Source organism: Eleutherodactylus coqui, chromosome 5, assembly GCF_035609145.1.
Source record: "Eleutherodactylus coqui strain aEleCoq1 chromosome 5, aEleCoq1.hap1, whole genome shotgun sequence".
Lineage (NCBI taxonomy): Eukaryota > Metazoa > Chordata > Amphibia > Anura > Eleutherodactylidae > Eleutherodactylus > Eleutherodactylus coqui.
This window is the reverse complement of record NC_089841.1, coordinates 18,600,201-18,622,942: the sequence shown is the minus strand read 5'-3', so window position 1 is coordinate 18,622,942 and position 22,742 is coordinate 18,600,201. Positions and strand designations below refer to the sequence as shown.

The window sequence follows — 22,742 nt, the reverse complement described above, 5'->3', positions numbered from 1 at the left end:
CACGTGGGTCCAAGACAACCCAATCATCTCGTCCTGCTACCACATGATGGCCAATAACAGATGACCGGAGGATGGAAGAATTTCAAGATGCTTATCCAATAAATAAACAATACGTTGTATCTATGTAATCTTTGACCTGCCCATATGGGCAGATATGTTAAACCCTTTAAAAGAGGCTGCACGCCCAACAATAAAGGAGAATTGAGGAAGCTTATACATGCTGAACCTGTGTCAGTGTGAAATCTTCTTATGCGCATAATCAATTCGTAACCAATCAGGAAAGGGTGCAAACATTCCTACTTGAGTAGGCCGTGGACACAAAAAGGGTTTCCTCGACAGACACACCACTTGAAGCTCCTGATGTCGAATAGTACACAGATGGTAGCAGCTTCCTGGATGAAGGCATACGCTATGGTGGATATGCAGTGGTCACCGTGCTACAAAAGCAGAACAGCTGCCCAGAGGAACTTCAGCTCAAAAGGCAGAAATTATTGCACTTATCAGAAACCTTCCTTACACTCCATGTTCATGGGGCCCTGAAAAAAAAAAAAAGAGTCTGATCTCTTCAGTGGGTCAAAAAGTCAAGCACGCTCCTCTCATTCCAGACCTGTCAGAAGAGAAGTGGGTCATTCACTGTAAAGGAAAACAGAAGGGAGACTCGTTGCACAGGGAAACAGAGAGACAGATGCTGATGGCAAGTGAGCTGCCACTCTCTTAAATGCCAAAAATCCTGTCACGCTACAAGCCTTTTTCCTGGTTTCCCCTCAGCAACTGGAACTCCTGTTACAATCGAAGTGAACAGGAATGGCTAAAGACGGAAGATGGAAAATTCCCCCCTTGAGGGCTGGTTCATCCCCTCGGATGGACCAAGTGTGGTCCCAACAGCACTAGCAACGGAGATTGTCAAGAAAGTGCATGAGGACACGCTATGGGTCCACCACTATGGAAGAGCTAATCCAAGATGTGCTGTACATCCCAAGACATACCAGGCGAGCACCAGAAAATGTGTCATTTGCACTGAAAATAATTCCAGACAAGGAGCTCTGAAGACTCCAGGGATACGATCTTATGAAGCAGCTCTCTTCCAAGATGTACTAGTGGACTTTACTCAAATGCCTGCAGCTGATGGATGGAAGCATCTCCTGGTCTTTGTCGGCACTTACACGAAGTAGGTGGAGGCCTACCCCACTAGGACTGAAAAATACACCGAAGTGGCCAGAGCACTACTAAGAGACATAATTCCAATACACGGCCAACCGACCTGTGCAGATTGGGTCAGACAACGGACCAGACTATACTGCAGAGATAAAACAAGAGCTAGCCAGATGTCTTGTACTTTGCACACAGTCCTCAGAAAAGGCTGAGCACATGAACCGAACCTTAAAACTTGCCTTAGGGAAGCTCTGTCAGGAGACTCACCTAAAATGGCCACAAGTCCTACCCATTGCTCTGCTCAGAATCTATTCTGCCCCAACCAAAAGAACTGGTTATTCCACTTTTAGGGCTTATGCAGTCGACCGTATATCGGCCGGGTATTCACGCCCCACCGATATACGGTGTCCCTCTCTGCAGGGGGAGGAGGCTGGAAGAGCCGAGAGCAGTGCACTAAGCTCCCATCCACTCTCCGCCCCCCTCTCTGCCCTTCGGTACTATTTGCAATGAGAGGGGGTGGGATGGGGGTGGAGATCAGTGGGCCACGTCAGCAGTAAGGCCATGTGGGCCGGCGGCTGCCAATGCAACTAGAGGCGAAATTCTGGCTTGAAAAATCGATGAAACTTGAAACCGGCTAAACTATAAGACAACGAAACTAGAGGTTTAACTGTACTATTTGTATCCAGCTTTAGGTATGTGGACGTGGGGCTCAATGGATAACACTGTTATCATGTAATGTGGGGGCCTTGGTGTGAATCCCACTAGAGACATCATGTATTTTTATGTGTTGCAGTAGACCTTTTTGGTCCTGTTTATGTTTTTATCTATATCCCTGCTTGTTAGATGTTAACTTTACTCTCGGCATAGACTGATGGGCGCAGATCCTAAAATGATATTGCAGTCCTAGAGGAACGAATGGGTCTGAGTAGGAATCCTTGTTCATGAGTCTGTTTTCTGTGGAGGACTGTTTGGAGATGATATAATTGAACCCCCACTTCCGTCTGGCAGTTTGGTGATGTCTGCCCCACTTCCTGCAAGGGTGAGATGAACAGCTACTCAGCAGGGAGGGCTGTGCGTACCGCCTATGGCACACGTGCCATAGGTTCGCCACCACTGCCCTGGAAGAAGCCATCTTTTGGGTGATCCCCTGTGTCGGGTGCATCTAGGTCTGTGCTTTATATGGTGTTATGTTCATTTTGTCTGTGTGGTAACATGTGACTGCTAGTAATGTATTGTGATATGATGCTGGTTATACACTGTAACACACATGTGGCACATCAACCATTGTACCAATGCAGATGTTACTGATGATGTGCTGTGTGGTGTGAGGGCTGCCCGCTCCTGTGACACTCTGTACTGTGTGGTGTGAGGGCTGCCCGCTCCTGTGACACTCTGTACTGTGTGGTGTGAGGGCTGCCCGCTCCTGTGACACTCTGTACTGTGTGGTGTGAGGGCTGCCCGCTCCTGTGACACTCTGTACTGTGTGGTATGAGGGCTGCCCGCTCCTGTGACACTCAGACATTTTAAGTAAAATAATTCTAATCTGTATTGAGACGATCTTTTGGGGTGGATATGATTATATACACAGCTGCATACAGATCTATACCCATTGTCATTTTGGGGTACTCCGTATTGTGGCTGTAGCAGAGCTGGGGTGGGTATGATTATATACACAGCTGCATACAGATCTATGCCCATTATCATTTTGGGGTACTCTGTATTGTGGCTGTAGCAGAGCTGGGGTGGATATGATTATATACACAGCTGTATACACATCTATGCCCATTGCCATTTTGGGGTACTCTGTATTGTGGCTGTAGCAGAGCTGGGGTAGGTATGATTATATACACAGCTGTATACACATCTATGCCCATTGTCATTTTTGGGTACTCTGTATTGTGGATGTAGCAGATCTGGGGTGGATATGATTATATACACAGCTGTATACACATCTATGCCCATTGTCATTTTTGGGTACTCTGTATTGTGAATGTAGCAGATCTGGGGTGGATATGATTATATACACAGCTGTATACACATCTATGCCCATTGTCGGGGTACTCTGTATTGTGGCTGTAGCAGAGCTGGGGTGGATATGATTATATACACAGCTGTATACACATCTATGCCCATTGTCATTTTGGGGTACTCTGTATTGTGGCTGTAGCAGAGCTACGGTGGATATGATTATATACACAGCTGTATACACATCTATGCCCATTGTCATTTTGGGGTACTCTGTATTGTGGCTGTTGCAGAGCTGGGGTAGGTATGATTATATACACAGCTGTATACACATCTATGCTCATTGTCATTTTGGGGTACTCTATATTGTGGCTGTAGCAGAGCTGCGGTAGGTATGATTATATACACAGCTGTATACACATCTATACCCATTGTCATTTTGGGGTACTCTATATTGTGGCTGTAGCAGAGCTGCGGTAGGTATGATTATATACACAGCTGTATACACATCTATGCCCATTGTCATTTTGGGGTACTCTGTATTGTGGATGTTGCAGAGCTGCGGTAGGTATCCACACCTCCAGCTCATCCAGCAACAGAATCCTGCAGACCCTGTGCCCTGACTCCTCCCACATTAGTGATCACATGACGGTGACATCATCACAGGTCCTGGAAGCTCACCGCTGTCTGACACTGCAGGTAGAGATCAGTGAGTTCTGATTGAGTCGAGAAGAAGAGCTTAGAAGACCAGGAAGAGGCAAGTATATTGGTTTAAGGGGGTGACAGTTACTACTGGGGCCACTGTGGAGGGGGGGACACTATTACTACTGGGGCCACTGTGGTGAGGGGGGACACTATTACTACTGGGGCCACTGTGGTAAGGGAGGACACTATTACTACTGGGGCCACTGTGGTGAGGGAGGACACTATTACTACTGGGGCCACTGTGGTGAGGGGGGACACTATTACTACTGGGGCCACTGTGGTGAGGGGGGACACTATTACTACTGGGGCCACTGTGGTGAGGGGGACACTATTACTACTGGGGCCACTGTGGCGAAGGGGGACACCATTACTACTGGGGCCACTGTGGTGAGGGGGGACACTATTACTACTGGGGCCACTGTGGAGGGGGGGACACTATTACTACTGGGGCCACTGTGGTGAGGGGGGACACTATTACTACTGGGGCCACTGTGGTAAGGGAGGACACTATTACTACTGGGGCCACTGTGGTGAGGGAGGACACTATTACTACTGGGGTCACTGTGGTGAGGGAGGACACTATTACTACTGGGGCCACTGTGGTGAGGGAGGACACTATTACTACTGGGGCCACTGTGGTGAGGGGGGACACTATTACTACTGGGGCCACTGTGGTGAGGGAGGACACTATTACTACTGGAGCCACTGTGGTAAGGGGGGACACTATTACCACTGGGGCCACTGTGGTGAGGGGGGACACTATTACTACTGCGGCCACAGTGGTGAGGGGGACACTATTACTACTGGGGCCACTGTGGTGAGGGGGACACTATTACTACAGGGGCCACTGTGGTGAGGGAGGACACTGTTACTACTGGGGCCACTGTGGTGGGAGGACACTATTACTCCTGGGGCCACTGTGGTGAGGGGGACACTATTACTACAGGGGCCACTGTGGTGAGGGGGGACACTATTACTACTGCGGCCACAGTGGTGAGGGGGACACTATTACTACTGGGGCCACTGTGGTGAGGGGGACACTATTACTACTGGGGCCACTGTGGTAAGGGGGATACTATTACTACTGGAGCCACTGTGGTAAGGGGGGACACTATTACTACTGGAGCCACTGTGGTAAGGGGGGACACTATTACTACTGGGGCCACTGTGGTGAGGGGGACACTATTACTACTGGGGCCACTGTGGTGAGGGGGATACTATTACTACTGGAGCCACTGTGGTAAGGGGGGACACTATTACTACTGGGGCCACTGTGGTGAGGGGGACACTATTACTACTGGGGCCACTGTGGTGAGGGGGACACTGTTACTACTTGGGCCACAGTGGTGAGGGGGGACACTATTACTACTGGGGCCACTGTGGTGAGGGGGACACTATTACTACTGGGGCCACTGTGGTGAGGGGGGACACTATTACTACTGGGGTCACTGTGGTGAGGGGGGACACTATTACTACTGGGACCACTGTGGTGAGGGGGGGACAATATTATTACTGGGGCCACAGTGGTGAGGGGGGACACTATTACTACTGGGGCCACTGTGGCGAGGGGGGACACTCTTACTACTGGGGCCACTGTGGTGTGGGGGACACTATTACTACTGGGGCCACTGTGGTTAGGGAGGACACTATTACTACTGGGGCCACTGTGGCGAGGGGGGGACACTTACTACTGGGGTCACTGTGGTGTGGGGGACATTATTACTACTGGGGCCACTGTGGTGAGGGGGGACACTATTACTACTGGGGCCACTGTGGTGAGGGGGGACACTATTACTACTGGGGCCACTGTGGCGAGGGAGGACTCTATTACTACTGGGGCCACTGTGGTGAAGGGGGACACTATTACCACTAGGGCCACTGTGGTGATGGGGGACACTATTACTACTGGGGCCACTGTGGTAAGGGGGGACACTATTACAACTGGGGCCACCTTGGTGAGGGAGGACACTATTACTACTGGGGTCACTGTGGCGAGGGAGGACACTATTACTACTGGGGCCACTGTGGCGAGGGAGGACACTATTACTACTGGGGCCACTGTGGCGAGGGAGGACACTATTACGACTGGGGCCACTGTGGTGAGGGGGGACACACTACTGGGGCCACTGTGGTGAGGGGGGACACTATTAGTACTGTGGCCACTGTGGTGAGGGGGGACACAATTACTACTGGGGCCACTGTGGTGAGGGGGGACAGTATTACTATTGGGGCCACTGTGGTGAGGGGGGACAGTATTACTATTGGGGCCACTGTGGTGAGGGGGGACAGTATTACTATTGGGGCCACTGTGGTGAGGGGGACACTATTACTACTGAGGTCACTGTGGTGAGGGGACACTATTACTACTGGGGCCACTGTGGTGAGGGAGGACACTATTACTACTGGGGCCACTGTGGTGAGGGAGGACACTATTACTACTGGGGCCACTTTGGTGAGGGAGGACACTATTACAACTGGGGCCACTGTGGGGAGGGAGGACACTATTACCACTGGGGTCACTGTGGCGAGGGAGGACACTATGACTACTGGGGTCACTGTGGTGTGGGGGACACTATTACTACTGGGGTCACTGTGGTGTGGGGGACACTATTACTACTGGGGCCACTGTGGTGAGGGGGGACACTATTACTACTGGGGCCACTGTGGCGAGGGAGGACACTATTACTACTGGGGCCACTGTGGTGAGGGAGGACACTATTACTACTGGGCCACTGTGGTGAGGGGGGACACTATTACTACTGGGGCCACTGTGGTGAGGGAGGACACTATTACTACTGAGGCCACTGTGGTGAGGGGGACACTATTACCACTGGGGCCACTGTCGCGAGGGAGGACACTATTACCACTGGGGCCACTGTGGTGGGGGGGACACTATTACTACTGGGGTCACTGAGGCAAGGGGGACACTATTACCGCTGGGGTTACTGCGGCGAGGGAGCACACTATTAGCAGTGGGGTCACTGTGGTGAGGGAGGACACTATTACCACTGGGGTCACTGTGGCGAGGGAGGACACTATTACCACTGGGGTCACTGTGGCGAGGGAGGACACTATTACCACTGGGGTCACTGTGGCGAGGGAGGACACTATTACTACTGGGGCCACTGTGGTGAGGGGGACACTATTACTACTGGGGTCACTGTGGTGAGGGGGACACTATTACTATTGGGGTCACTGTGGCGAGGGAGAACACTATTACCACTGGGGTCACTGTGGCGAGGGAGAACACTATTACCACTGGGGTCTCTGTGGTGAGGGAGGACACTATTACCACTGGGTCCACTGTGGTGAGAGCGACACTCTTACCACTGGGGAAACTGTGGTGATGGGGGACACTTACTACTGGGGCCACAGTGGCGAGGGGGGACACTCTTAGTATCCGCCCATGCCACAGTGGGCCTAGTAGTAAGAGTGTCCCCCCTCACCACAGTGAATCCAGTAGTAATAATATCCACCCCTGCCACAGTGGCGACCATATTACTACCACTGTGGTGAGGTAGGACACTATTATTACTAGGGCAACTGAAACTATGCGGGACACTATTACTACTGGGGCCACTGTGGCTATGGGGGTTGCTATTACTACTGGGGCCACTGTAGTGAGAGGGGACAGTTGCTACAGGGGCCACTGTGGCGAGAGTGGGCACCATTACCTCTGGGGCCACTGTGGCAGGGGGGCACTATTACTACTGTAGCCACTGTATGGGTGGGGACACTATAACTACAGGGGCTAGTGTGGCGAAAGGGGACACTATAACTACTGGGGCCACTATAGCGAGGGGGTGCACTATTACTACTGGGGCCACTGTGGTGATGGGGGACAGTATTACTACTGGGGCCACTGTGGTGTGGGGGACACTATTACTACTGGGGCCACTGTGGTGAGGTGGGACACTATTACTACTGGGGCCACTGTGGTGAGGGGGGACACTATTACTACTGGGGCCACTGTGGCGAGGGAGGACACTATTACTACTTGGGCCACTGTGGTGAAGGGGGACACTATTACTACTGGGGCCACTGTGGTGAAGGGGGACACTATTACTACTGGGGCCACTGTGGTGATGCGGGACACTATTACTACTGGGGCCACTGTGGTGAGGGGGGACACTATTACTACTGGCGCCACTGTGGTGAGGGAGGACACTATTACTACTGGGGTCACTGTGGCGAGGGAGGACACTATTACTACTGGGGCCACTGTGGCGAGGGAGGACACTATTACTACTGGGGCCACTGTGGCGAGGGAGGACACTAGTACTACTGGGGCCACTGTGGCGAGGGAGGACACTATTACTACTGGGGCCACTGTGGTGAGGGAGGACACTATTACTACTGGGCCACTGTGGTGAGGGGGGACACTATTACTACTGGAGCCACTGTGGTGAGGGAGGACACTATTACTACTGAGGCCACTGTGGTGAGGGGACACTATTACCACTGGGGCCACTGTGGCGAGGGAGGACACTATTACTACTTGGGCCACTGTGGTGAAGGGGGACACTATTACTACTGGGGCCACTGTGGTGAAGGGGGACACTATTACTACTGGGGCCACTGTGGTGATGCGGGACACTATTACTACTGGGGCCACTGTGGTGAGGGGGGACACTATTACTACTGGCGCCACTGTGGTGAGGGAGGACACTATTACTACTGGGGTCACTGTGGCGAGGGAGGACACTATTACTACTGGGGCCACTGTGGCGAGGGAGGACACTATTACTACTGGGGCCACTGTGGCGAGGGAGGACACTAGTACTACTGGGGCCACTGTGGCGAGGGAGGACACTATTACTACTGGGGCCACTGTGGTGAGGGAGGACACTATTACTACTGGGCCACTGTGGTGAGGGGGGACACTATTACTACTGGAGCCACTGTGGTGAGGGAGGACACTATTACTACTGAGGCCACTGTGGTGAGGGGACACTATTACCACTGGGGCCACTGTCGCAAGGGAGGACACTATTACCACTGGGGCCACTGTGGTGGGGGGGACACTATTACTACTGGGGTCACTGAGGCAAGGGGGACACTATTACCGCTGGGGTTACTGCGGCGAGGGAGCACACTATTAGCAGTGGGGTCACTGTGGTGAGGGAGGACACTATTACCACTGGGGTCACTGTGGCGAGGGAGGACACTATTACCACTGGGGTCACTGTGGCGAGGGAGGACACTATTACCACTGGGGTCACTGTGGCGAGGGAGGACACTGTTACCACTGGCGTCACTGTGGCGAGGGAGGACACTATTACCACTGGGGTCACTTTGGCGAGGGAGGACACTATTACCACTGGGGTCACTGTGGCGAGGGAGGACACTATTACCACTGGGGTCACTGTGGCGAGGGAGGACACTATTACTACTGGGGCCACTGTGGTGAGGGGGACACTATTACTACTGGGGTCACTGTGGTGAGGGGGACACTATTACTATTGGGGTCACTGTGGCGAGGGAGAACACTATTACCACTGGGGTCACTGTGGCGAGGGAGAACACTATTACCACTGGGGTCTCTGTTGTGAGGGAGGACACTATTACCACTGGGTCCACTGTGGTGAGAGGGACACTCTTACCACTGGGGAAACTGTGGTGATGGGGGACACTTACTACTGGGGCCACAGTGGCGAGGGGGGACACTCTTAGTATCCGCCCATGCCACAGTGGGCCTAGTAGTAAGAGTGTCCCCCCTCACCACAGTGAATCCAGTAGTAATAATATCCACCCCTGCCACAGTGGCGACCATATTACTACCACTGTGGTGAGGTAGGACACTATTATTACTAGGGCAACTGAAACTATGCGGGACACTATTACTACTGGGGCCACTGTGGCTATGGGGGTTGCTATTACTACTGGGGCCACTGTAGCGAGAGGGGACAGTTGCTACAGGGGCCACTGTGGCGAGAGTGGGCACCATTACCTCTGGGGCCACTGTGGCAGGGGGGCACTATTACTACTGTAGCCACTGTATGGGTGGGGACACTATAACTACAGGGGCTAGTGTGGCGAAAGGGGACACTATAACTACTGGGGCCACTATAGCGAGGGGGTGCACTATTACTACTAGGGCCACTGTGGCGGGGGAGGACACTCTTACTACTGGGGCAACTGTGGCAAGGGGGGACACTCTTAGTTCTTGGGCCACTGTGGCCAAGGGGGGAAGACTCTAACTACTGGGGCCACTATGGCGAGAGGGGAACCTATTACTACTGGGACAACTGAAGCTATGGGGGACACTATTACTACTGGGGCCACTGTGGCTATGGGGGACACTATTATTCTTGGGGCCACTGTGGCTATGGGGGACACTATTATTCTTGGGGCCACTGTGGCTATGGGGGACACTATTATTCTTGGGGCCACTGTGGCTATGGGGGACACTTATACTAATGGGGCCACTATAACAAGGGGGGACACTATTGTTACTGGGGCCACTATGGCGAGAGTGGGCACTATTACTTCTGGGGCCACTGTGGTGAGGGGGACACTATTACTACTGGGGCCACTGTGGTGAGGGAGCACAATATTACTACTGGGGTCACTGTGGTGAGGGGGACACTATTACTACTGAGGCCACTGTGGTGAGGGGGGACAATATCACTACTGGGGCGACTGTGGTGAGGGGGACACTATTACCACTGGGGCCACTGTCGCGAGGGAAGACACTATTACCACTGTAGCCACTGTGGTGAGGGAGGACACTATCACAACTGGGGCCACTTTCGTGAGGGGGACACTATTACTTCTGGGGTCACTGTGGCAGTATGACACTCTTACTACTGGGGCCACTATGGTGAGGGGGACACTATTACTACTGGGGTCACTTGTTCAGGGGGACACTATTACTACTGGGGTCACTGTGGCAGGGGGACACTCTTACTACTGGGGCCAGTGTGGTGAGGGGGACCCTCTTACTACCGGGGCCACTGTGGTGGGGGGGACACTCTTACTACTGGGGCCACAGTGGGGGGGGGGGATACTATTACATTCCGGAATTTTATGTACTATTTTATATTCCGTGATTATGATTTACATGCCATATCGCCATTATTAGAAGACCAGGAAGTGGCAAGTATATTTGTTTCAGGGCGTTACTTTCACTACTGGAGTCACTGTGGCAAGGGGAGGACACTATTACTACTTGGGCCACTGTGGCGAAGGGGGACACTATTACTACTGGGGCTACTGTAGCAGGAGAGACATTATCAGTACTATGGCCACTGACACAGGGGTGACGCTATTACTACTGGGGCCACTGTGACGAGGAGGGACATTATTACAACAGAGGCCCCTGTAGGGGACACTGTTACTACTGAGGACACTATTACTACTGGGGCCACTGTGGTGAGGGAGGACACTATTACTACTGGGGCCACTGTGGTGGGGGGACACTCTTACTACTGGGGCCACTGTGGCGGAAGAAGGACACTCTTACTACTGGGGCCAGTGTGGTGAGGGGGACCCTCTTACTATTGGGGCCACTGTGGTGGGGGGACACTATTACTACTGAGGTCACTGTGGCGGGGGGGATACTATTACTACTGGGGTCAGTGCGGCGAGGGAGGACACTATTACCACTGGGGTCACTGTGGCGAGGGAGGACACTATTACCACTGGGGTCACTGTGGCGAGGGAGAGCACTATTACCACTGGGGTCACTGTGGCGAGGGAGGACACTATTACCACTGGGGTCACTGTGGCGAGGGAGAACACTATTACCACTGGGGTCACTGTGGCGAGGGAGGACACTATTACCACTGGGGTCACTGTGGCGAGGGAGAACACTATTACCACTGGGGTCACTGTGGCGAGGGAGGATACTCTTACTACTGGGGTCACTGTTGGGAGGGAGGACACTGTTACTACTGGGGTCACTGTTGGGAGGGAGGACACTATTACTACTGGGGTCACTATGGCGAGGGAGGACACTATTACTACTGGGGTCTCTGTGGTGAGGGAGGACACTATTACCACTGGGGCCACTGTGGTGAGAGGGACACTCTTACCACTGGGGCAACTGTGGTGATGGGGGACACTCTTACTACTGGGGCCACAGTGGCGAGGGGGGACACTCTTAGTATCCACCCCTGCCACAGTGGGCCTAGTAGTAAGAGTGCCCCCCCTCGCCACAGTGAATCCAGTATTAATAATATCCACCCCTGCCACAGTGGGGACCATATTACTACCACTGTGGTGAGGAAGGACACTATTATTACTGGGGCAACTGAAACTATGTGGGACACTATTACTACTGGGGCCACTGTGGCTATGGGGGTTGCTATTACTATTGGGGCCACTGTAGCGAGAGGGACACTTGCTACAGAGGCTACTGTGGCGAGAGTGGGCACCATTACTACTGGGGCCACTGTTGCAGGGGGGCACTATAACTACTGGGGGCACTGTTGCAGGGGGGGGGCACTGTTACTACTGGGGCCACTGTGGCAGTTGGGACACTATTACTACTTCGGCCACTGTGGCAGGGTGGCAATTTTAATACTGGGGCCACTGTGTCAGGGGGCGCACTACTACTACTGGTGCCACTGTGAGGGGGCACTTTTACTACTGGGGCCAGTGTTGTGAGGGAGAACAGTAATACCACCTTGGCAATTGTGGAAGGGAGGACACTTACTATTGGGGCCACTGTGGTGAGGGAGGACACTATTACTACTGGGGCCACTGTAGCTTTGGGCGGGGGACACTATTACTACTTGGGCCACTGTGGCTATGGGGGGGACACTATTACTACTTGGGCCACTGTGGTGGTGGGGGGGGGGGGGGGACACTATTAGTACTGGGGCCACTGTGGTGAAAGGGGACACTATAGCTACTGGGGCAACTGTGGTAGGGGGGCACTACTACTACTACTGGTGCCACTGTAATGGGGGCACTATTACTACTGCGGCCACTGTTGTGAGGGAGAACACTAATACCACCCTGGCAATTGTAGAAGGAAGGACACTATTACTACTGGGGCCACTGCGGCGAGGTCGTACACTATTACTACTGGGGCCAAGGTATGGGGGCACTATTACTACTGGGGCCACTGTGGCTTTGGAGGACACTATTACTACGGGGCCACTCTGGTGAGAAGAGACACTGTTACTGTGGCGAGGGGGGACACTTTTACTGCTGGGGTCACTGTGATAAGGGGGGCACTCTTACTACTGGGGCCACAGTGGGGGCGGGGGGATACTATTACATTCCGGAATTTTATGTACTATTTTATATTCTGTGATTATGATTTACATGCCATATCGCCATTATTAGAAGGCCAGGAAGTGGCAAGTATATTTGTTTCAGGGCGTCACTTTCACTACTGGAGCCACTGTGGCAAGGGGGGGACACTATTACTACTTGGGCCACTGTGGTGAGGGGGGACATTATTACTACTGGGGCTACTGTAGCAGGAGGGACATTATTAGTACTATGGCCACTGGGGCAGGGGTGACGCTATTACTACTGGGGCCACTGTGACGAGGAGGGACATTATTACAACAGAGGCCCCTGTAGGGGACACTATTACAACTGGGGGCACTGTGATGAGGAAGGACACTCTTATTACTGGGGCCACTCTTACAACTGGGGCCACTGTGGGGCTGGACACTATTACAACTGGGGCCACTGTGGGGGTGGACACTGTTACAACTGGGGCCACTGTGGGGGTGGACACTGTTACAACTGGGGCCACTGTGGGGGTGGACACTGTTACAACTGGGGCCACTGTGGGGGTGGACACTGTTACAACTTGGGCCACTGTGGGGGTGGACACTGTTACAACTGGGGCCACTGTGGGGGTGGACACTATTACAACTGGGGCCACTGTGGGGGTGGACACTATTACAACTGGGGCCACTGTGGGGGTGGACACTATTACAACTGGGGCCACTGTGGGGGTGGACACTATTACAACTGGGGCCACTGTGGTGGTGGACGCTATTCAGGAAACTAAATGCACAACAGTCCTTAATTGATCAGGGAAAGAAGGGCACCCCTGAATAAAAGCGGAGTCACCGCCTCGATAAAAGCGGCCCCATGGTCGTCTTCTAATGACCTGGTATCCCTCATCATGGAGCTGGAGAGATGCACTAAACAGACACACCGGACATGACACTGTACTGACACAACAAACACAGAACAGGACTGGACATTCGGAGGATGTCTGGCAACAGCACGGACATATCAAACATGTCTCTGTTCACATCAAACGTACAACAGTGTATATAACAGGAACCCCACCCACAGCTCACATGCAAACAGGGGATAGACCACAGCAAGTCTCCGTGTCCTTACACCAGGGGGATAGACAGTCAGCCATCGTGCTGACATAGGGAACAGAGTCAGACCTCAAGTATCTGACACACAAATGACATAAGACGCCTGGAGGCCGCACCTGTCAGGGGAGGGAAGAGGGGGTCTGCGTACATTTGTGTGTCAGATGGCTGAGATCTGACTCTGTTCCCTATGTCAGCACGGTGGCTGACTCTCTATCCCCCTGGTCTAAGGACACCTAGACTTCCTGTGGTCTATCCCCTGTTTGCATGTGAGCTCTGGGTGGGGTTCCTGTTATATGCATTGTTGTACGTTTGGTGTGAACAGCGACATGTTTGGAAAAAAAACTCAGGGGGGCATACCACATTCCCTAAATATCCCCTCTGTACTTCACCTGATAACATGCTCCCTGACCTACTGACTGCAATCCCTGCTAGCCATCATAAACCGCTCCTGCAGTCATACCGTTTCTGCAGTCACACGGCTAAATGTCTGACCATTGTCTATGTGTATAGCATCCCTCACTCCCCACCTCGCCATACCGCGCACATCTCCAGCCCTTTACCTTCTGTATCACCCCATTACTTGTAGTATGTAAGCTCGTTGGAACAGGACCCGCACCCCTACTGTCTCCATCAGCTGATTACTATGTAACCGTGGTTCTGTAATGTTTGTCCTTTTGTCTTTCTGTATTCCCCCGTCTATGTAAGCGCTGCGGAATATGTTGGCGCTATACAAATACAGATTATTATTATTATTATATGTCTTCCATATGTCCAGTCCTGTTCTGTGTTTGGTGTGTCAGTACAGTGTTGTGTCCTGTGTGTCTCCCCAGCTCCCTGATCAGGGATACCAGGTCACTAGAAGCAGGCAGCGGGGCCGCTTTAATTGAGGCGATTAATCTGCTTCTAGGCAGTGACCCTTCACCCCCTTGCTAGGTTAGGGCCAGGCTTCCTTCTCCCTGGAGGGGTGCTACTGTTCAATATAGCTGGGTGCGCACTATTCTACAGTGCATGGTATGTTCAACAGCAGTGGCTGATAAGGAGAAAGGTGTTGGTGATACCATGAAGAAAAGTCCCTGTTCCCCTCCATGGGGTGATGTATAGAGACACAGGCAGATCTGATCTGTCTCTGCTGCCTGTAGCCGTCGGCTCCCTGCAGCCCTTCTCACACTGAACTGATGTCTTGTTTAGACAAAACAATTATCCTACAGAAAATCATTCAAAGCAACAAAACAGAATTATAATCATTCGGTGTAAGCACGGGCCGACGACTGAGCGACGAGCAAGAATCGGGAGGTTTTGGATCTAAAACAAGGCTTTATCTCAGGCCAACACAGCCTGAGATAAAGCCTATAGAATGACCAGACTGAGAGCTGCAGGTCTGCGCAGCAGTCACTACATCCACTCTTCACCCCCCTGTATCTCAGGCTGTACTGTGGCCAGGACCAACATTCCACATTATTGGCTTTAACCCCTTCCCCCTCCCAGGATGTACACTTAAATCATGGAGCGTTTGGGGTATGCATGAAGAGAGATTGCCCGATCTCTCTTCATACAGGGTGGGCATCAGCTGTTTATTACAACTGACACCTGCGGACAATAGCCGTAACTAGCTAAGCGGCCGATCACGACCGTTAACCCTTTCAATGCTGCAGACAATTCTAACAGCGGCATTTAAATCCCCCCCGAATGTTCTGTACAGCCCCCCTGCAATGAGATCGCAGGGAGACATGCGGGTGACATGGCGGCCGGGGGCGTGGGGTGGCTTCATAGACTGCCTGTCAGATTGCAGTATGATGTAATGCTATGGCATTACATCATACTGCAAGAGCGATCAAAGCATCGCATGTAGTAGTCCCCCAGGGGTGGCTAAAAAATAAAGTACAAATCAGATCAATAAAGTTTTACTAATTGGGGGAAAAAAAGTATTAAAAGTTGAAATCTATCCATAATAAAAAAAAATAAATCAAAAATACATATTTGTTATTGCTGCATCCGTAAAAGTCAAAGTAGATTATTTACCCCGCATGGTAAACATTGTTCCAAAAAAAAAAAAAAAGCGTCAGAAACGCACTTTTTCAGTCACCTTGTCTCCCAGGCAAAAATGCAATAAAAAGCTATCAAAAGGGCATATATATTCAGAAATGGTACCAATGCAAACTGCAGGACGCCCCACAAAAAACTACGTTGGCAGAAAAATAGAAAAGTTATTAATTTTTAAGAATGTAATGTTTGGTATCGCAGCAATCGTACTGACACATAGTATAAAGTTATGTCCTTTTTGTTGCAGTGTGTTTACCGTAGAAACAAGACGCACTGAAAGATGGCGAATGTTGTTTTTTTTTTTCATTTTACTCCACTTAGAAATTTTTAAAAACAAGCCCTCATACAGCTAAGTCGATGGATAAATAAAGGAATTATGATTTTTTTAAAAGGGGTAAGGAAAAAACAAAAATTGGAAAAAAGGGCTGTGTCATTAAGCGGTTAAAACCAGCATAAAATCAATCCTCCAGCCACAATACAGCCTGAGATACAGCTATTAGTAGCAAGGATGTTCCACCTACGTTATTACCTACTGGAGTGCCTCCCCGAGAGATTCATGGTCAGCAAGAAAAGGGTTAAAGTAGCATGTTATTTATGCCACACAGTGAATGTTGTGTGAGAGAGAAAAACTAGTGCTAGAACGGCTGATCTGTAGGCGCCTCGTCTAACCAAAAATGGAATAAAAAATAATCTACAGGTCCAATATCCCCTAAAACAGCCCTAATATAATCTCCAGCTCAGCCGGCAATAATCTCACACAGATCCACCAAAGGGGAACGTGAGAAGGTCTGGGGCTCAGAATTTGGAGTGTTGGCACAACTGTGCTGTTAGATATAATGCGGGTGACTAATTGGGGGAGGTTGGTCGGAGCTCGGAGAATCGGCACACGTAACACATGAGACGCTTCACAGAATGATTCTGCTTTACTTGTACTAGGTGTTTTTTTTTAGCAGAATACAAATGGCTTTATGCGGCGGGTGTAACAGCCGTGTGTTACAGGGGCCACATGATCCTGACATCACTGGTACTCCTGCTATCACTAGATAAGCACAAAATAGGCAGCATCCTGCTTGCTTCTCCCTATGTCAAGCATAAAGAGGAGCTCTGAACTTGGAGAAGAGTCAATGGGGCGGTCGCTGCCGGCTTCTTCCTGCCTGGTCGGCTATCAGTCCAGCTGATCCGGGTGAGGAGAACGAACCCTGTCGGGATTTTGTGTTGCCTGCAGTTCGGACATCATAAACTCACGAAAAGGGTTCTCTTTAATATCTCCTTTACCTCTTAGGGACATGGCTCTGTTTTTTCTCTTCCATTTTAAGAATCCCCCCCCCCCCCCCGCTTTTTTTTGTAATTTAAAAAAAAAACAAAAAACTTAACTCTTTTCTTAATCCTCCGACAGATTTCTGGAGGCTTGCTTTTTGGGGGACAAGTTGTATTTTTCGGTGGTACTATTTAATATATGGAAAAACTTTAAAAAGACTTATAAGTGGAGGAAAATGGAAAAAAAATAAAATTCTGCCATTTTTAAAACTTATTTTCTGTCACCATCTTCTGACAGCCATGACATTTTTTTGCCCCTTCGACATAGTTTTGCAAAGGGACAAAGTCGTTCCTGTTGGCACCTTTTTTGAAAACATACGATCACTTTTTATTGCGTTGTTTCTTGGAGACAGTGATGCCAAATACTTATTTTTGTTTTATTACGTAGATTATTTTATTATAAATGTGGCAAAAGGTTTTTTTTAACTCTTATTCCCTTTTTTAAACTTTTCCTTTTTTTTTCTTTTTTAGTTACTGTATGTCCTGTAGCATTAAGTGGTTAAAGAGATTTCCCCGTGACCTGCTTCACTACCTTGTTGCTGCTGACCAGAACATGTGACTGCTGCAGCCAATCATTGCCTACAGAAGTTGCCTTTTATAGCCAGTGATTGGCTGCAGCAGTCACATGTCCTGGTCAGCAGCAAGCAGGAAGGACACAGGGGTTGTGAAGCAATTTTAACTAATGGAAAGTACTTTTAAATGTTTCCTCTTATCCTCGACAGTAAATTTTTGTGTTCACTTTTTTGTGTTTTTTACATTGTTTTAAATTCTGTCCATTCAGGTCCTACATGACTGATTCACCAAAGATGGAGAAGGACAGAAACAAGATGGCAGAAAGTGTATTCAATCTCACACTGGAGATACTCTTCCAGCTTACTGGGGAGGTGAGAGATTCTGATGATGTCACATTACATCATTCTTATCTAGGGTAATAACAGATGATGTTACTGGAGAGGGGAGAGATTCTGATGATGTCACAATACATAATTCTTATGTATGATAATAACAGATGATGTCACTGGAGAGGGGAGAGATTCTGATGATGTCACAATACATAATTCTTAAACAGATGATGTCACTAGAGAGGAGATGGACTGGAAATGTCTGGAGTGATATTGATTACTGTCTCCCCATATACAGGATTACACAGTATTGAAGAAGACCTCTAGTGATGGCTGTTGGGCCCCTGTGTGCGATGGATGGGGAAGACCCCTGAGCCCTATAACGGGGCCCCCACCTCACCCCCTGATACATGAGGACATCAATGTACAGAAGATTCTAGAACTCACCAACAAGATGATTGAGCTGCTGACTGGAGAGGTGACACTGCAGGGAATGCTGGGACATTATACAGTAACAGCACTGGAGGCTTATGGGTGATGACTGTATATTGTGTTGTCAGGTTCCTATAAGGTGTCAGGATGTCGTTGTCTATTTCTCCATGGAGGAGTGGGAGTATTTAGAAGGACACAAGGATCTGTACAAGGACGCCATGATGGAGACCCACCAGCCGCTCCCATCACCAGGTAATGGACAGGGCTAAATCCACGTGGACTTTATTGCCTGTATATAAAGAATGACTTCAGTGTCTGTCTGTGTGTCCTACAGTTCCATCCAGTAAGAGAAGCCCACCAGAGAGATGTCCCCGTCCTCTTCTTCCGCAGGACCATCAGGTAGATGGAGATGTCCCTCTGATCTGTAGAAGGGCTGTGAAGCTCTTGAGTTCTGTCTTACTATATGTTTTATATTTGTGTGATGAGGCCGGTGGAGATGGCAGGATTACCGCTGACCAGAGGCATTAGATGAAGGCCTCAGGGGAAAGAATAATCAAGGTCCACTTTTACTGAAAATTGCTAGTTTTAATTTGAAAGTTTCACAACTCATCATGCCTAAAGTAAACAATAAGATGGGATATGTGAACCCTGTAATTTATGCAGGGAACATTTCTTAAGTGAAAACAAGGCTGAAAATCATATAATTGAAAAAAAAAGTAACTTTACATTAAAGCACCACTTCAGCAAAAAACACCTTTTCCCATCCCTGTACCCCTCATCTGATGTTCTGTTGTGCTCTTAATGTCTCTGGATATCTCCCATGTATATTGCAGTTTCTTCCCTGCAGTGCAGTCTCCTGTCTGATGCTTAGCAGGCACTATCTCAATGTTAAGACATGTCCCTGATTTCTCTTCCACTCTTTTGGGCTATCAATCCCATAGTGCTTCAGCACAACATTATGTAAGTAGCTATTGCCAGTACTGTGATATAGAGACTGGTAGGCCTGTCTCAGCATCCATTTTATATCAGCCCATTCAAGCCTGGCTGTATGTCATCCATTTTGTGTGCAGGTAGATAGCTGTGATGTAAATACGTTCCTCCAGTCTATTTAACTCTACCGTCTATTTAGTTAGAATTAGCATGAGGAAATCGCATCGTGTGATTGGTTGCCTGTTAATGAAGTCTCAAGAGGCTCATTCATCTCGGAGTGGAGTTCTCCCAGGCATTTAGGCACCGACAGTCCAATTAAAGGAAAATTTGTTAATAAAGATTCTTAGTCATGTGACTGTACAAGCCTGATATCAATTATATTTTCAGAATCTGGTGAACCAGCTGGACAAAACGCACCTAAACACATTGAGGTTCAAAGCGCTGAACACCCCCCAATGGCATATCCGCGTACCTGGGCATAATTTACTTGTCATGTTTGGTACCGCCGAATTGATGTAATCATGACCAGGAATTCCTGTTTGGAGGATCTTCTGCGAAGATATGGCCAAAATGGGAAATTGTGATTTTCCAGAAGTCCATACGTATTTACCCCACCTTTCTCTGAATGACCTCAGAGGGGGAGGGTGAAGGTGTGTTCTAGGGAAATTTTAAAACTTATGGTCTCAGAGAGATCCTGGGTCAGACTTCAGATCCTGCTTCAGTGACTCTGCACAAATCAGAATCGTGAGCCAGATATCCCAAACCTGGTATCTTTCTTCCTGTTTATTTAAAAATACTGTTTGTGTGTGTAAACCAGTGTGCCCCTATACTCCTGTGTACCAAGCTTTTTGTATATCTTATATATTATATATAATAATTATATATATATCTTCACTGCTAATCCTTTTCTAAAATCAATCTGCAATTTATTAGTTAAGCCTTTCCCATTTTAAAACAAACCATAAACTCGGAAGATTGTGTTCATAATTCATAGTGTGGGTCCTGGCATCCCTTAACAGCTGGTGGTGGCAGCATGTCCATGTGAGTGGCATTGTATAGTGCTGGAGTGCGTCGGACCGGATTACAGGGTGCATTCGATCTGCATGTGGCAGGACCATGTGAAAGCTGGTTACAAATCCACCTGTAGTCTGGCGACTCCACACTAGCAATCTCGCTATAGTGATCGATCAAGGCTCTGCCATGACACATGGTCATGGCGACAAGGCGGACAGAATAATTGTTCCGTGAGTAATCAGTGATGGAGGCGGGAACTGTCGGGTCTCCTCTAACCCATCTGTGACAAGTACCATATTGTCAGTACGTTCTGTATTCACCTAAATAAGCTACAGACTATAAGTATACAGTCAGGAGACTGAACTGTCATCACCTTCATTATTACTGTGTGACAGGATCATCAGCAGTAACTATACTAGGAGTCTCTGTGTCCCCCTCTAAAGAGCTTACTGACAAACAGACATTGTAAGAGTACCATAAAGCGCAGTAAATCTGGGATGTTCAGAATCTTTTCACCCGAGTAGCCAGGTACTCGAAAATAGCGGTGCTCGATCGACTAATTACTCGAAACGAGTACGTTTGCTCATCTCTAGTGTCTAGCCATCCTGAATATACATGTGTATAAGGGTCATGAGGGGTCATTGAGCCACCATCTAATATGTATGTCTGTCCTCTAGGCCTGCAGCTATGTGGCCATCAGAGTAGATAGAACATAACCCACTCAGAGAAGAGGTTTCCTACTGCACCTTCTGTGGACAACTAGCCCAAATAACATCACCCAGGTGTATAGTGAGGTTAAGTGAAAGTGTAAGGCTGGGTTCACACACCGCAGATTCCCGATATAAATGTCGCGGTTTGGCTGAAGCTTTGAAGCGGTCCCGCAGCTCGCTCTTCCGCTGCGGCCAGCGCTCCCATAGAGGAGAGCGTGGCCGCAGCGGGAAAAAGACATGCTGCGTTCGGCAAATCCGCGGCTGCAGGCGGTAAAGCCGCGCCGCAGCGGTGGTTTCTGCCGGATTAGCCGCAGCGGATTTTCTGAGAAATCTCGTCCACTTGGCTGGCTAATCCCACGATTAGCGGCCGCATGCGGATTTGCCGCGGCAAAATTCCGCATGGAATTTCCGCGGCAAATCTGCTCCGTGTGAACCCAGCCTAAGGATTCCTTATCAGGATCTTCTCATCATTAACCCTTTAGTGAACAAGCCTGTTTGTACCTTAATGACTAAGATAATTTTTGGAAATCTGACATGTCACTTTAACATAGAATAACTCTGTAAAGGTTTTGCATATCCAAGTGATTCTGACATTGTTTTTTCGCCACATAATGTACTTCATTTAGGTGGTGAAAATAGAATGATAGAATTTGTGTATATTTATTAAAAAAGTTTTTTTCACATTTTAACTGCAATATCTCAAATATGTGCAAACATATTCTACAGATATATTTCTATCTGTTTACTTTATTCTGGATGCACATTTGAAAAACTTTACTTTTTCTTTAACTATTTGGGAAACGTACAAATTTAACATTGGTTATCAACATTTTGATGAACACTTTGATTTCCTAGACCAAGCCAAGATTGCAAAGGCTCATAGGTGTCAGAATGATAGATACCCCCACAAATAACCCCACTTTAAAAGAAACTACACCCCTTAATGTATTCAATGAGGGGTGTCATGAGTATTTTGACCCCACAGGTTTTTTTTTCAGGCGTTAATGCTAAATAGAGTAGAAAAAATAAAATTTCATATTTTGGCAAATATGTCATTTTAAAGACATATATTTTTCTATGGTGCACATGGAAATGAGGATTTGCACACCAAAATAGCTACACCTGTTTGTCCTGTGTTCAGAAACACACCCATTGTGGCCATCATCTGCTTACTGGACACATGGCTAGGCCTAGAATGGAGGAAACACCCATCGGATGTCAGGGCACAACTGAATATATTTTGAAATCTTGACCCCCTAGCCAATTTATCTCGGGGTCTATTGAGCGTTCCAAAAATTATTATAAAGCAAGTGAAAAATAAATTTTCTATT

At 49.2% G+C, this 22,742-nt stretch overlaps 1 protein-coding gene across 2 annotated transcripts in view; it reads left to right on the top strand.

Moving 5' to 3' along the window:
- Window positions 1-3,791: 3,791 nt before the first annotated feature.
- Window positions 3,792-22,742, top strand: part of LOC136628994 (oocyte zinc finger protein XlCOF7.1-like) — a 28,325-nt gene continuing 9,374 nt past the window's right edge. For both annotated transcript variants that reach the window (XM_066605091.1, XM_066605090.1), the window contains exons 1-5: window positions 3,792-3,874; window positions 18,265-18,367; window positions 18,624-18,803; window positions 18,886-19,009; window positions 19,092-19,156. In XM_066605091.1, coding sequence (XP_066461188.1) covers window positions 18,272-18,367; window positions 18,624-18,803; window positions 18,886-19,009; window positions 19,092-19,156 — 465 coding nt within the window. In that variant the 5' untranslated portion in view covers window positions 3,792-3,874; window positions 18,265-18,271. The remainder of the gene's footprint in view (window positions 3,875-18,264; window positions 18,368-18,623; window positions 18,804-18,885; window positions 19,010-19,091; window positions 19,157-22,742) is intronic.